Source organism: Tiliqua scincoides, chromosome 1 (genome assembly GCF_035046505.1).
Source record: "Tiliqua scincoides isolate rTilSci1 chromosome 1, rTilSci1.hap2, whole genome shotgun sequence".
Taxonomy (NCBI): Eukaryota; Metazoa; Chordata; class Lepidosauria; order Squamata; family Scincidae; genus Tiliqua; species Tiliqua scincoides.
The window spans coordinates 133,844,675-133,857,815 of NC_089821.1; the positions used below are offsets into that span (position 1 = coordinate 133,844,675).

General features: G+C 43.0%; 1 protein-coding gene across 1 annotated transcript; it reads left to right on the forward strand.

Moving 5' to 3' along the window:
• Positions 1-4,356: 4,356 nt before the first annotated feature.
• Positions 4,357-7,761, forward strand: NUDT15 (nudix hydrolase 15). Its single transcript, XM_066637506.1, has 3 exons — positions 4,357-4,559; positions 5,997-6,193; positions 7,535-7,761. Exons 1-3 carry the CDS (start codon positions 4,417-4,419, stop codon positions 7,690-7,692), a joined length of 498 nt encoding a protein of 165 aa, XP_066493603.1. The 5' UTR covers positions 4,357-4,416; the 3' UTR covers positions 7,693-7,761.
• The last annotated feature ends 5,380 nt before the right edge of the window (positions 7,762-13,141 follow it).

The window sequence follows — 13,141 nt, forward strand, 5'->3', positions numbered from 1 at the left end:
TCCATGGCACGGACCCATGCCGCCGAGTACAGTCACAAACGTGCCTTAAGGCGTGTTCGTGGGGCTCGTCACTGGGCTCCCACCTATGTTAGCCCAAGGCCGGCTGGTGCCCAGCTCTCATGGCTTGGCGGTCTCCCGGACCGCCGACCAGCCAGCTGGCAGTCTCCCAGACCCAGTAGGTGGGGGTGGGGGCAGGGAGGGGGTGGGGAGGAGGGGGGAGGCTGGCGGGGCGGAGAGAGGGCAGGGGAGGCCTGCTGGGGGGAGGGAGGGAGGAAGATCCATGGAGCTCTGCTCCACAGGATCCAAGGCACTCGTGTAGGGCTGTGCGCCCTACACGTGCCTTTTCCTAAAGTGAGTAAAGGGAGTAGACCCATTGCGGGGCTGCTTACCTTACTTGGGGGAAGGGGACGAACATCCCCTTCTCCCAAGGCGCCTCCCATGGTAGTGCATGAGGCACTGGATTTGGCGGCAGCCCTTCTTGGTGCCGCCAAGCCTGGGCGCCCCGAACAGCTCAGGATTGGGCTGCCCGACTGCACTGCACAAATTGGATTAGCTTTCAGGCTGCATTCCCTTCAACAAGGAGCTTTTGCTTATCGGAGCAGAAACCAGAAACTTTGTGTCTCTGATTTGAATTATCTGAAATTTTTCAAGTAATAAAATGTTGTCGTGTAGGGGAGATATGATCCATAACCCACAGCTTTATAGATAAAATTTTTCAATAAAGTGTCAAAGACAGAATCAGACACTAATCCAATGGTTGATTTCCAATCTCTTGTTCTTAATTTAAAATATCACACATATGTTTTCACAAGTAGGATATAGCAGCTAACATTTTTGGCAGTCAAAATAGATATATTAAGGGCCAAATTCCACAGGCACCTACTAGTGTTCCCTCAGCTGGAGGCCCTCACAGTTGGTGCTGTAGACTCAGTCACAATACATGCAACAGGGCCACTAGCACAAACTGGTGACCACTAAATGTACAATACTGGGGCATCCTGCCACTGCCAGAGGAAGTGCATTGAAAGCAGGGGTGGGCAGTGGGTGGGGAGGAGGAATAAAGAGGCATTTGGGGGGAGGAACCAGGGGCATATCAGGGAAGGAGGAGTGGATCCAGCAGCAGTTGCACATGCTCTCAGTTGTCCTATCCCCCACATTTGGCCTGCCCCAGGATGTCCTCTGACTTAAGTTAGCTATATAGCTGGCTTAAGTCCAAGGAGACTCATAGGCTGTTAGGGAGCCTGCATAGATGTAAAGAAAAAATATTTTCCCCTGTATCTTGCAGTCCTCCTGATTGCCTGCTCACTATAGCATGCAGGGGGCACCTTCATGGCATGCCTGTCTGCTACAGCATGGGTGGGGGATAGGATTGGGCTGTACATTTTATATAGGGATTCAGAGCTTGTTTATAGCTTTCTTACTTAGAACACTATAACACCCTGATTTTTGCAACCCTTATTTGGAGAAACCATTGCTATACAATGGTTGAATCACGAATATGGGTATGCTCTTGATCAGTGGTGTAGCTAATTATCATATAGCCTGGTGCCAAGCTCAAAATGTTGCCCCGGAAGTGATGTCACAACTGGAAGAGACATCATGCCCGGGCTTTTTAAAAAGTGAAAATTGTGAGGAACCCACCTCCTCCCCCCAGCAGCTCACCACCCACTTGCTCTGCTGCCTCCCCTAAGTCAGTGGTATAGCTAAGGCATCTATCTGCTACCCGGGGTGAAAGAAGATTTTGTAGCCCCCCCTGCATGATAAAATCAAATTTAATTAAGGAAATACATAAAAAATTATTGATTCAGTGCTGTATCATAATATCTCATTGGCACTCAAAACAGTCTCATAGGTCGGTATGGAGTTAAGCAAATCCACTTTTTGTTCCACAAGACAGTTGTTTTCATTTTCTGGTAATTGGTCATAACTTTTGATAGAATACAGATATTCCAGTGCAGTTTGTTTCATTGCCCTCTGCATTAAATTACCTTTCCAATTATATATAACATGATGTATTATTCATACATACCAAGATTTTCACAATTTGGGTCACTAGGGTCAAGCTCAGCTTGTTGCCCCCTAAGGCTTGATGCCCGGTGCAACTGCTACCCCCTGCACCCTCTTAGCTATGCCACTACTCTTGATGCAACTTTGTAGTATGCTAGATTGTTCTAATGCAAACTAATTGGCAATAGATTTATTATAACTATAATTTGAACTATTATATTCAAGTCCGTATTAATAGCATGCATCATAGCCACATCTCACTTGTTTCTCAGCTACATGGCAATTCTTTACCACATTCTATATTGCCAGTTATAAAATATCTGAAAGGAGTTGTCCTATCTCAGAATTGATGAGCAGGTTGGACTGCTCATGGTATACTCATGCCAATCTGCTATTTAGCAAATGATAGCAACTTGCATACTATCAACTCTACACACTATAGGTCCCTGACTGTAATACTTTGCATTTTCATGGGATACCACTGCTACTTCAGATAATACATCAGTATTCCCTGTTCTGACCCCTTGCCTTGAGTGATATAAGAACCCCAGAGTGGCCCTGTGGATCACTGTTGTTTATTTCTTTATTCAATGTATATCTTACTCAATCAGTTGCTCTTCTAACCCAGAAACAGAACAGTTTGCAACCTTTTTTTTACACCTGTCCTCACAAGGAGCTCATAGTTTGCTGCTGCTGCTGCTGCTACTACTACTACTAATGGTGGTATGGAAGAATAAAAGAGGCCAACTGAACTCAAAATGACATCATAAACATAAAAACTTATAACTTATAAAAACTTAATTTAAAAGAAAAAAAAGTAGAGTCCTAAATGTGGTTGTAATATAAAATACTCTAGCTCTGCTCAGAGAAAACCAGTTGTCAACTTGAAGATCCTGGAATGCTTCTCTTTCTCCAGCAGCAGCAGCACCAACTGCAGAATCTCAGCTTCTTCACTAGTTCCTTTGATTCTGCTTTGATTCTCTCTAGTTTGGTGGAAACCAGGCACCCATGGTAGCCCACTAGCCCTCCCTACTGTAAGTAATGAAGTGTTCAAGCTCCTTTCTGCTGTATAGCCAGCGCTTCTTCTCAGGGTTCCCTGGGGGTAGTGGTGCTGTGATCTCAGGAACATCTTCCACCACTCCAGCTTATGGCTCTTCCTCTCTTCTCCCCTACCTTCCTTACCCTTACCGGCGTCTCCTCTGATTCTCCTCTCAATCTCCTACTTTCTCCACCAGGATTTTTTATTCCCTGATACTATGCCCTTCCATCTGCTCAGTCCAGCCTGGCCTACCCATCTGGACATCCATATGTCACACAGCTTAGGAGCCCTCCAGCTTCTTAGGAGAGCACATGGCACACAGTTTGATGATGCCTGCAGGTGATGTTGTAAGGGAAACTGGAGGACAACATGGAACACAGCGCTTGGTGATTAACAATGACACTTTTGTTCTCCAATTCACTAGTGGTTAAACTGGAAATACTGTGGAAAGGCAGGTCATCCGGAGCTAGGAAGCAGCAAGTGGGCACCTTGGGAAAACCTCTCAGGGCGCAATCCTAACCCCTTATGGGTTAGGATTTCCAGCACTGACAAAAGGGCAACACAGGTTTGAGGTAAGGGGACAAACATTCCCTTACTTTGAGAAGGCCTCCGTGAGTGACACCCAACTGCGGGATGAGGCACACGTCCCAGTGGCACCACTATGCCAGTGCTGGAAAGCACTGATGTAAGGGGTTAGGATTGCGCTCTCACTGAGGTTAACAGACAGCCCTACAATGCAGACAATAGTCCCCTTTAAACATAGCTGGAGTGAAATGTGAAGGGTGTTCTGAGAGGGATGGCAACGCAATCCCAGGTGAATGTGAATTAGGCAGGTAAAGCAGTAAAATTAAAGATGTTTATTAAAAGGCTGTGGAATCACTACAGTGGGTGGAAAAAGGCACGGGCACAAACAAGGCACTGATCACTTGACAGAAGGGGGGACACGTTGGCAAAATTTGGTAAGCTGGTTAAAATCCAATGACCCCCCCCCCCAAAAAAAAAAAAATAAAAAAAAAAATCCCCAGCCAGCCCATCAAAAGTAGCATCAGTGGCTGCTGGCAGTTGTGGAGGAGAACAGTGTAGTGAAAAACCCATTTTCTAGCTCTTTGCGAGCCCAATCCTGTGCACGTCTACTCAGAAGTAAGTCCTATTAGCGTCAATAGGGCTTACTTCTGGGAAAGTGTGGCTAGGATTGGGCTGTGTGTGAGGACAAGCCTAGTCAGTCTGTGGGTCTTTCTCTCTCTGCACCATACAAGTCGCGCAGTTGGCCGTGGCGCTGGCAGGCTGTCGATTGGAGCAGCCGCGGCGTGGCTTGGAAGCCATTGGCTGGGGGGCGGCAGGACGGCAGGTCGGGTTCGGCAGCAGAGAGCATGGAGAGCCGGCGGCGCCCGGGCGTCGGGGTCGGGGTGGTGGTCACCAGCTCGGCCCACCCGGGCTGTGTCCTTCTGGGCAAACGGAAAGGCAGCTCCGGAGTCGGCACCTTCCAGCTTCCAGGAGGGCACTTAGAGTTCGGGTAGGTGTGAGTCGTCATTGTGACGCAATAACATTTTGCAACAAAGTTGCAGAATGAGAATGGAAGGCGCGCGCTTCAGCGACGTTCCAAAGGAAGGAGAGTCCGGACTTGGGAGGATCCAAAGGCACACGCCGCCAAGGCCTTTATTAGGGCCAACCAGGCAGACCCCGGGGCTGCACTCCTGGACGCACTTTCCTGGGAGTAAGTCCCATTGATCACATGCATAGGATGTTTGCTGAAAATCTTGAGCAAGCTTTCCAGTTCACCAGAGCTCCTCTCTGAGCACAGCAAAGACACTTCACCACGCAGTGAAAGGTGGTGGTTGAGCATTGTCATTGAACAGCCTTAAGATTGGGCACAGGTGAACCTAAGTGACTCATTCTGGGTTCCAGGTAAGTGACTCATTCCAGGGTTCCAGGTAGCACCCCGCACTTCTGAGATGAAAGAAAAACAATAATGACTGTGGCTACAAACCCATCTGCATTATCCTGGGAGAAAGTCCCATTGACTAGAATGGGACTTACTTCTGAGCAGACAGGCATAGGAGTAGGCCCTATTAGCTAACCCCCATAGCTAATTGAAGCACAAGAAATGCCTTTAAAGCAGAAAAGAAACATTAGAGAGAAAATGTGGCAGTCTTTATTTAACATGAAAACTATAAAATTTATTAAAGTTACTTCTACCTAGTCATTAGAAACAAAACTGGGTAGTGCAGCCTAATGGTTGGAATCTTTCTCTTCTACTGCTGAAACTGGATAGAAAGCCTCATCACAATAATCCCTTTTCCAGTTACATCTTACCATATTTATAGGAAGTTATAAATTCATTCTGATATCACAAGAAATGCTAAAAAGTGAGAATGAAGCAATCTGTCCTTCTTAAGACATGCAAAAGATGGGAGAAGCTGCAAGTACTCAATAAAGCAATTCTAGGCATGTCTCCTTAGAAGTAAACTTATAGCCCAATCCTATGCCTGTCTACTCAGAAGTAACTCCCATTATAGTCAATGGGGCTTACTCCCAGGAAAGTGTGGACAGGGCTGTAGCTTTAGTCACACTAAGTGGAGTCACACTGACTCCAGTGTTTCTATTAAAAGTGCATAGCATTACAACTTTTTAAATTTTTCTTTTTGTGGAACACAAGACCATCTTGTGTGTCTTAAACATATCCTGACACTTTCCCTTGCCTTTGTTGTCCTTAATGAACTCTGACCTGAACTTGAACTGAAGGACAGCATGCATATTTTTAAACAAATAAATGAGGATGAGGTCAGTGACATTCGATCAGTATCTTCAACTGTGGTGTGACTGCTGGCTACCTCAAACTTCAGCTCTTCTGGTGCTTTGAGCAGTTAGACCCCATTGTAGCACTGGAATTTCTTGGTTGCAAGATACATTTAACTTTCTGTGAAAATAAACTTATTTTCTCATTGTCTAGTGAAAGCTTGGCAGAATGTGCTGAGAGAGAGACATTGGAAGAAGCAGCTCTACACCTAAAAAATGTCCGTTTTGCTTCAACTGTAAATTCCATTAGTGTGAAAGATAATTACCACTATGTCACAATCTTGATGAAAGGAGAAGTGGATATGAATCATGAATCTGAACCAAGGAATCTGGAACCTGATAAAAATGAAGGTAAGATATTTTCATCTTCAGCAAGTATTGCTAGCTAGGAAGTTCATGATTTTGAATCATGATTCAGACTGAGTTGTCATATGATCCCTTATCTGTCTAGGTGTGTTTGTCTATTTAGTTCTAAATTCCTGCCAAATTTTACTCTGCCAGTATAGAAGGAATAAGAAGTGTTCAGTGTTATCAAAGATTTTCAAAATCAGTAGGTTACTAAAAAATTAAGCAAAGTGGGAAGTTTGCAACTTTCATGTGGCATTTTTATTTGTATTGTCTATACCAGTGGTCCCAACCTGGGCTCTATGCACCTCCAGGGGTACTTGTCAGGACACTTGAAAAATAATTGAATGGTGGTGGAAAAAAGCAGGTCTGTATGAGAATCCCTTGTGGGACTGGCAAAGCAGGAAGGCAGCTAGTAGGCTGTGAAAGCTCCACCAACCACTAGCTTCTGGTCATCAAATTATGTATCAGATATGGATCAATAGTTGAAAAACATATAAATTTGAAATAACAGCAACTATATTAATTACAAACATTTTGCTAATATGAGGGGTACAGTTTATAGAAATGGGCTGCCAAGGGGTACGCTAGTGGGAAAAAAAGTTGGGAACCACTGGTCTACACTGAAGCATACAGTTTTCCCACCTGTGGTAACATTTACATTAGGAGACTTGTGGAACTGTTAAGACCAGGGCCAGTCCATTGATAATGCTAACTGAAGCAATAGCCTCAAGCAGCAGACTGGCAAGGGGTGCCTACTTCTATCCGCCTGTTCACTCCCACTGCCTAGATTGGAAAAGGAAGAAGGGGACAAAACTGAAGTGGAAGAGAGGGAAGCAGTGGGATTGAAGAACAGAGGCTGGAACATCACCAGTTAAGGGGAGTCAACATTTGGCACACTGCCTAAGACACCAGAAGGTCTTGGACTGGCTCTGAGTTAGTCCTGAGGATCCATAAAGGAGCCATTTTCTTGTGGAAAATGCTGGCGCAAAGCTCTCAATGGAAGGCTTACTGGAGACAGGTCAGACACACCTTGGATGAGTTGCTCGCTGTGCCTGCTTTTCTCACAGGGATCTGTTCAGAGTTAACTGTTAACTTGTGGTATTTTAAACTTCTGCCAGAAGAAGACTGCCTATGTTGTTTATCAGGAAGTGTACCATCTCCCAGTGGAATATTAGACATATAGCACTCCAGAAGCAAGTGGTTTCTTAACATAGTGAAGGAAAAGATAAGCAGAGTTGCTTCCCTTGTAGCAGGCTACAGCTTCCAGTCTATAGGAGAATCCATGGCATGGTTGTGCTTTTTTAATTGATTGGTTTACATTGCAACATCTTTCTTCTTTTGCAGGTTGGGAATGGATACAGTGGGAAGAGTTTCCCTTAGCAGATCAACTGTTCTGGCCTTTATGCTGCCTAAAGGAGCAAGGTTACAATCCTTTCAAGGAAGATTTAAATCACCTCATAGGATATACTGGAAACCACCCTTCTCTTACAAAAGAGAGTTAATTTCACAGTACTGGAAGTGTTTGTTTCACATAAATATATTTTTATATAATAAACATCTATTTTATCCCATCTAAGTCAATTTTTTTATGTAGCACTGTCTGTATGGTATTCTAGAAAGAATGGGAAAATACTCTTCACCTCTTATGCATAGAGGTGCACATGACTGGAAGTGATAGCATGCCATCAAAAAACAGCATTTTGTGATCAGCATCAAAATATCTTGTCATCACTCTTAGCCATTAAGATTTTCATACAATAGATATGCACTGTAGCTAACATTTGCTGGGTGACTGTATTGGAATTGTGGAAGATATTACCGAGGAGATAGGGTGTGGTGTCCACAGTGCCCCTTGCTCTGAGTAAATGCAGGATTAAAGCCCAGGTGGTAGTTGGAGGTGTGCTGCACAGCTGCAGCCACTAGAGCATAAGGAGATCCCTCAGGTATATAGGGAGCATCTGAGGCCGAAAGGGTTTGGTGGGTGATAGAAGGAGTGCAGGTTGGAGAGGAGACTAACTTGGCTTATTGAATTGGGAATCAGACTGTGGATTGTGACTGGACTTTGGCTTTGGACTTTGATTTGGACACCCTGATGGATTGGACTGACCTACCTGGAACCTGACTTTGGACTGTAACTTGGCTTATTGGCAACTCTGATTGATTGGACTGGTTTACAAGGCCCAGTGGATTGGGATTTGGAAAAACAATGACATTTGAACAACTGTTCTACATTATAGGGCAGGGCAACTGTGAAAACAGTTGTGCATTAAATTGTTGTTCTCTTCTAATCCATAGAACAGCAATTGTCAACCTTTTTCATCTCACAGCACACTGACAAGGCAGTAAAATTCTCAAGACACACCATCAGTTTTTTGAAAATTGACAAGGCACATGTAATGGGATCCCTCGAGGAGGTGTGGTGTGGTGCCAGTTGAGGCCCCTTTAAGGGTTAAGGCCTGGGGTTTCAGCAGGAGGTGTGCTGCACAGCTGGAGCCACTAAAGGCAATGAGGTCTCTAGGGATATAAGGAGCACCTGATGCAGGAAGAGGTGTGGGTAGTAGGAGGAGACATGATGCCCCAGTCTGAAGGCGCTGGCTTCTTTCCCCTTAAGGGGTGGGGTGGAGGAGAGGAGAGGAGAGGTAGGGAGAAAGCAGAGACATGATCCCCAGGATTGTGACACTCAGTAGTGCTGCAGGGACTGGGATGCACTCCCTAGTCCCTGCAGCAGCCTGTGGAAGTATGGGAGCCCTGTGTGAGTGCCTGCAGGGCTCTCCAGCTTGTTAGAAGTGAAAGTGGAGTGGGGGGGCAGAGCTAACTCTCAGTGAGGTTGCAGTGAATCTTTGGGGGCTCCTGAAGAAACTGCGAAATAGATATGTTTTCATGTGCCTAAACAACTAAGGCAAGCTTCGGTGCCAGGAAGACGGTACGAAGAGCTGAAAGCTTGAACGGGGGGGGGGGGGGGGTCCTTAGAAACAGGCAATTTCAAGGATTTCTCTCTGTTTTGCTCTGTGCTGAATCATATCTATCCTGGGCGCCATCTTTGAGAAGCTCAGAGAGCTGAAAATCCGTCCTCCCACGGCCTAGATACAACAACATCGCAGCGAAAAAAGCTATTAAGAGTGAGTGAACTTGGCTCCTTAAAAAGTTTTACTGAGAACTGTAAGTAAGAAGTCTGGAGGAGGAGGAGATAATTCAAGATTATTCATGCTGGCCATTAGCCACCCAGGGGGGGAATAGGTGAATTGATATTTCCCCTGCTGGAGTAAGTACAAGCTTATATATATATATTTTAATGGTATGTACCAAAGAGAAATAAATAAGTAATCTTCAACGAAGGAAATAAAGTCTACCTTCATTTTCCCAGAAAAAAAGCCTTTATTTAAGCCTGGACACTGCTACTTTCAGTTTCTCAGCAAGAGGCTTGAATTTTTTTTTCTTTTTTTGGTCATTTAAATGCATATTAACCTAATTTGACTGTGTGGATTTGATTGACTTTTTTTGGATATAAAAATTTGGAAAGTAGCCCTGGATACAAAATTAGAAAGTAGCCCTGCAGGAAGTGGTTTGAGTTGGTGTTGATAAAAATGGCTTTTGAAAATCTAAAAGATGATCGTGAAAGCCAGGCCTTGTTGGTGGATTTTGTGAAGGATTTTAGAAGAGAAATGGAGCAACAAGTCAGAGAACTCTCTGAACAAATTGGGCAAATAAGCTCCTCCCTTGTAAACTCTAGGGAACAGATTATAAACAATAGAGAAGAAAAAAGAATGGATCAGATGTCGGGTGAAGTTAAAGAAGTGGAATATTTTGAAATGGGACAAGAGATGGAAGAAGCAATTGTCATAATAACTGAGAATCGTAAGGAAGAAAAAAGAGGGAATGTTCAAAGAGCAAGCTGTTTCAAGAAGAGGAAGAATTTATGGATTGATTTCAAGAATAACAGAATGAAAAAGAAGAAAGAAAAACAGAGGGGGGGACTTAAGAAGAAAAAGAAGTGGAAGAACCAGTAGGAGGACTAAGAGGGAACACCAATAAGATAGAGTACAAAGTAAACAATAAGAAGGTCAAAATGGTTGAATAATAAATAGAATTTTTTTAATCATATTAAATTAAAATAGATATAAATGAAAATTTGAAATATAAATATTGCAGAAATTAAGTGGTATTAAGATAAATATTTTATTAATTAGATTAAATTAAAGTGGATAAAAGGGAATTTGGAATATAAGTATTGTGAAAATTAAAGGGGTAAATGCAATAAATTAGATGGAATTGCAATTTTGGAATATAAGTATTGTGTAAATTATAGTGGTATTAAGATAAATAAAAGGGTTATTTTATAAAAGAAGGTAAATAAAATAAATTATAGATGTCAATTTATTTTGGAGAAAATATTAGACCTGTATTTTGGGTTAATAAATATGTGGTGGATAAGCGAAGTATAATACCATTGTAATTGGAGATATTTGTTTTTAGATGTGATATTAGAAATAAAGAATCAGATAAGAGATTGTATTTTAGAGGTTAGTTTAGTGGTAAGAGTCTATAAGTAAAAATTTGAAGCTTTTTTTGACTGGATAGTTATGGAAAATGATGTATAATATGTTATAAGAGATATTGAAGGGGGTAATACTATTGTAATCGGAGACTTCTTTTTTAGATGTGATATTAGAAATTAAGAGATAAGAGATTTTATTTTAGAGACTAGTTTAGTGGTAAGAAGAGTGTATAAGTAAGTCTGAAGTGTTTTTTTAATGATGGGATAGATATGGTTAGAGGAAAAATATGGAATGTTAAAGTATTAACCAGTTGGGTTAATGATATGATAATTTTTGTATTGATTATTAATTTTGTTTGGATTAATGTTTGTTGTAATCGATGGCCACCACCCTTGTGTGTAACCTATGTAGTCCTAGCCCTAAGTCTATCCAATTTTCCTTACCTGTATCTGTAATAAATAAAGCATTTTTTTAAAAAAAGTGAAAGTGGAGTGATCGTGCTCCACACCCGCAGTGACTTACAGTGGTGCAAACTCTCCAAGAGAGTTTGAAAACCACTGCTCTAAGTGATGCTTGGACCAGGACTCTGGCAAAACAGCACACTATGCTGCAGATGGGGGAATCAAATCCCCCAATGGCCCTACTGATAAATGACCTTCCTCCAAACTCCCACAGCGCACCTGTGGACCATTCACTATACACCAATGTGCCACAGCACAGTGGTTGAAAATCACTGCTACAGAATAACAGATTGTACTTTTATATACATCTTGCTGCAGGCTTCTGTGTTTCTGCTATACTTTTTTCTCACCCAGATGAGAGAGGTGCCATCAGAAGAGAGGAAAGACAACATGGGTATGGACAACTTGATGTAAGAAACCCTTTGTGTCTAATGTATCCCCAGGAAAATTTCAAACTGCTCACACTCCAAAAATGAATTTTTATTTCTATTTGCTATTTTCCTGGAATTGCATTGAAGATGCAATTGAAGATTTGAAGATTGAAGATTTGGTGGGCCGCTGTGAGATACAGGAAGCTGGACTAGATGGGCCTATGGCCTGATCCAGTGGGACTGTTCTTATGTAAGATGCAGGAATTCAAAAATATTTAATTTCAGTCAAGAAAAATGTTTCATAGAATTTGAAGATAAACTCATAAGAAAAATAAATGGGAAGGCTGCCATTGCTGCTTCCCCTCAATCAGGTGGCGAATTTGTGAAGCAGTTTTGACAAATCGGGCACATCATCTCTAGTATCCAGTTAATTCCAAGCCTTTGTCTTGACAAGCAATGTTGAAAAAATGCACATCATAGCAAAACCTTATTTCTGGAGGCACCTCACCCCTCCCAAACCCACAGGTTAAGAAGCTGAGACCCAAGAACCCCAAATGCCTTATTTGCTCTAAAAACTAGTGGAGAAAATGACAGCATGCTTTAGCAGACCATACAAGCATAACAGTTCAATCCGATGATTTTATTCACCATAGCATGCATCTGCGCCAAAACAGGCTGCAGATGGGGGGGGGGGGGTGAGTGATGGAGAACCTCAGCCTGGGGTTGGGATGATGAAAAATGTTGGTCATGAACTTTCACACTGGGGTTGGGATGCCCCCCACAGGAGGAGGCAGCCTCAAGCATGGGAGGGGCATACCCACTCTGTACAGAATGCCCCCTTTCTCTTCCAGATATTTTCCTTACCCCTCCTTAAGCCTCCCAATAGGCAATGGGTATCCTTTGACCTGAGCCAGCTCTTTAGCCAGCACAAGTCCAAGATGATGTGGTGGCTCATTATGTAAAGTGCCACCCCTCCCACCCTCCCTGTTCTGCTCTCCTTGCCAGCTCACCCCTGCTTCCAGAGCACTTCTTGTGACAGCCAGAAAGCACGTTCCACCACCAAAACACTAATTCCAGTGGTGGGCCTTGTCTTCATAATAGATGCCAGTAGAACTGTCTGCCTATCATTATGCCTAATTACAGGGCTTCTGTTAACTGCCTTCTGTTCCTCACAGCTTTTCCCAAGAGCAAAAAGACAAGAGCCTAGAGTAAGAAGGTACAGAATGCATACAAGTTGTAGGAGGCAAGGAAGTGGGACTGAATTCAACCACCCACACTACTGTGGTTGTATTTCTGTGTACATTCCTATTGTTTAGTGACTAGGCATTTCACAAATTCCTTCCAGAAACTCTGCGTGTGCAACACTGTTTAAAAAGTGAATTCTAGTTCTTTTGATCTTCTGACACCTGCATTAGCAGATACCTTTCAGTGCAGAGTCATTTCAAAGAAGTTTAGATGAAAGTGTTTCATTTTGTATGGCTTTGCTAAAGCAATGGAAACAAGATGAAATTTATAAAAGTTGGTACCAAGGAAAATGTAATTGAAAGAAAGGATCAAGTTCTTCTAGAAGTCAAACTAAACAATTTTGAAACATAAAAAAGATTATAAGTACAGCAGGCTTCA

Bases quoted from the DNA above. Each gene is read 5' to 3' on its own strand.
- NUDT15 (XM_066637506.1), top strand. From the start codon at position 4,417: ATGGAGAGCCGGCGGCGCCCGGGCGTCGGGGTCGGGGTGGTGGTCACC. The intron at 4,560-5,996 runs GTAGGTGTGAGT...CTCATTGTCTAG, and splicing joins GGAGGGCACTTAGAGTTCGG to TGAAAGCTTGGCAGAATGTG. The intron at 6,194-7,534 runs GTAAGATATTTT...CTTCTTTTGCAG, and splicing joins GGAACCTGATAAAAATGAAG to GTTGGGAATGGATACAGTGG.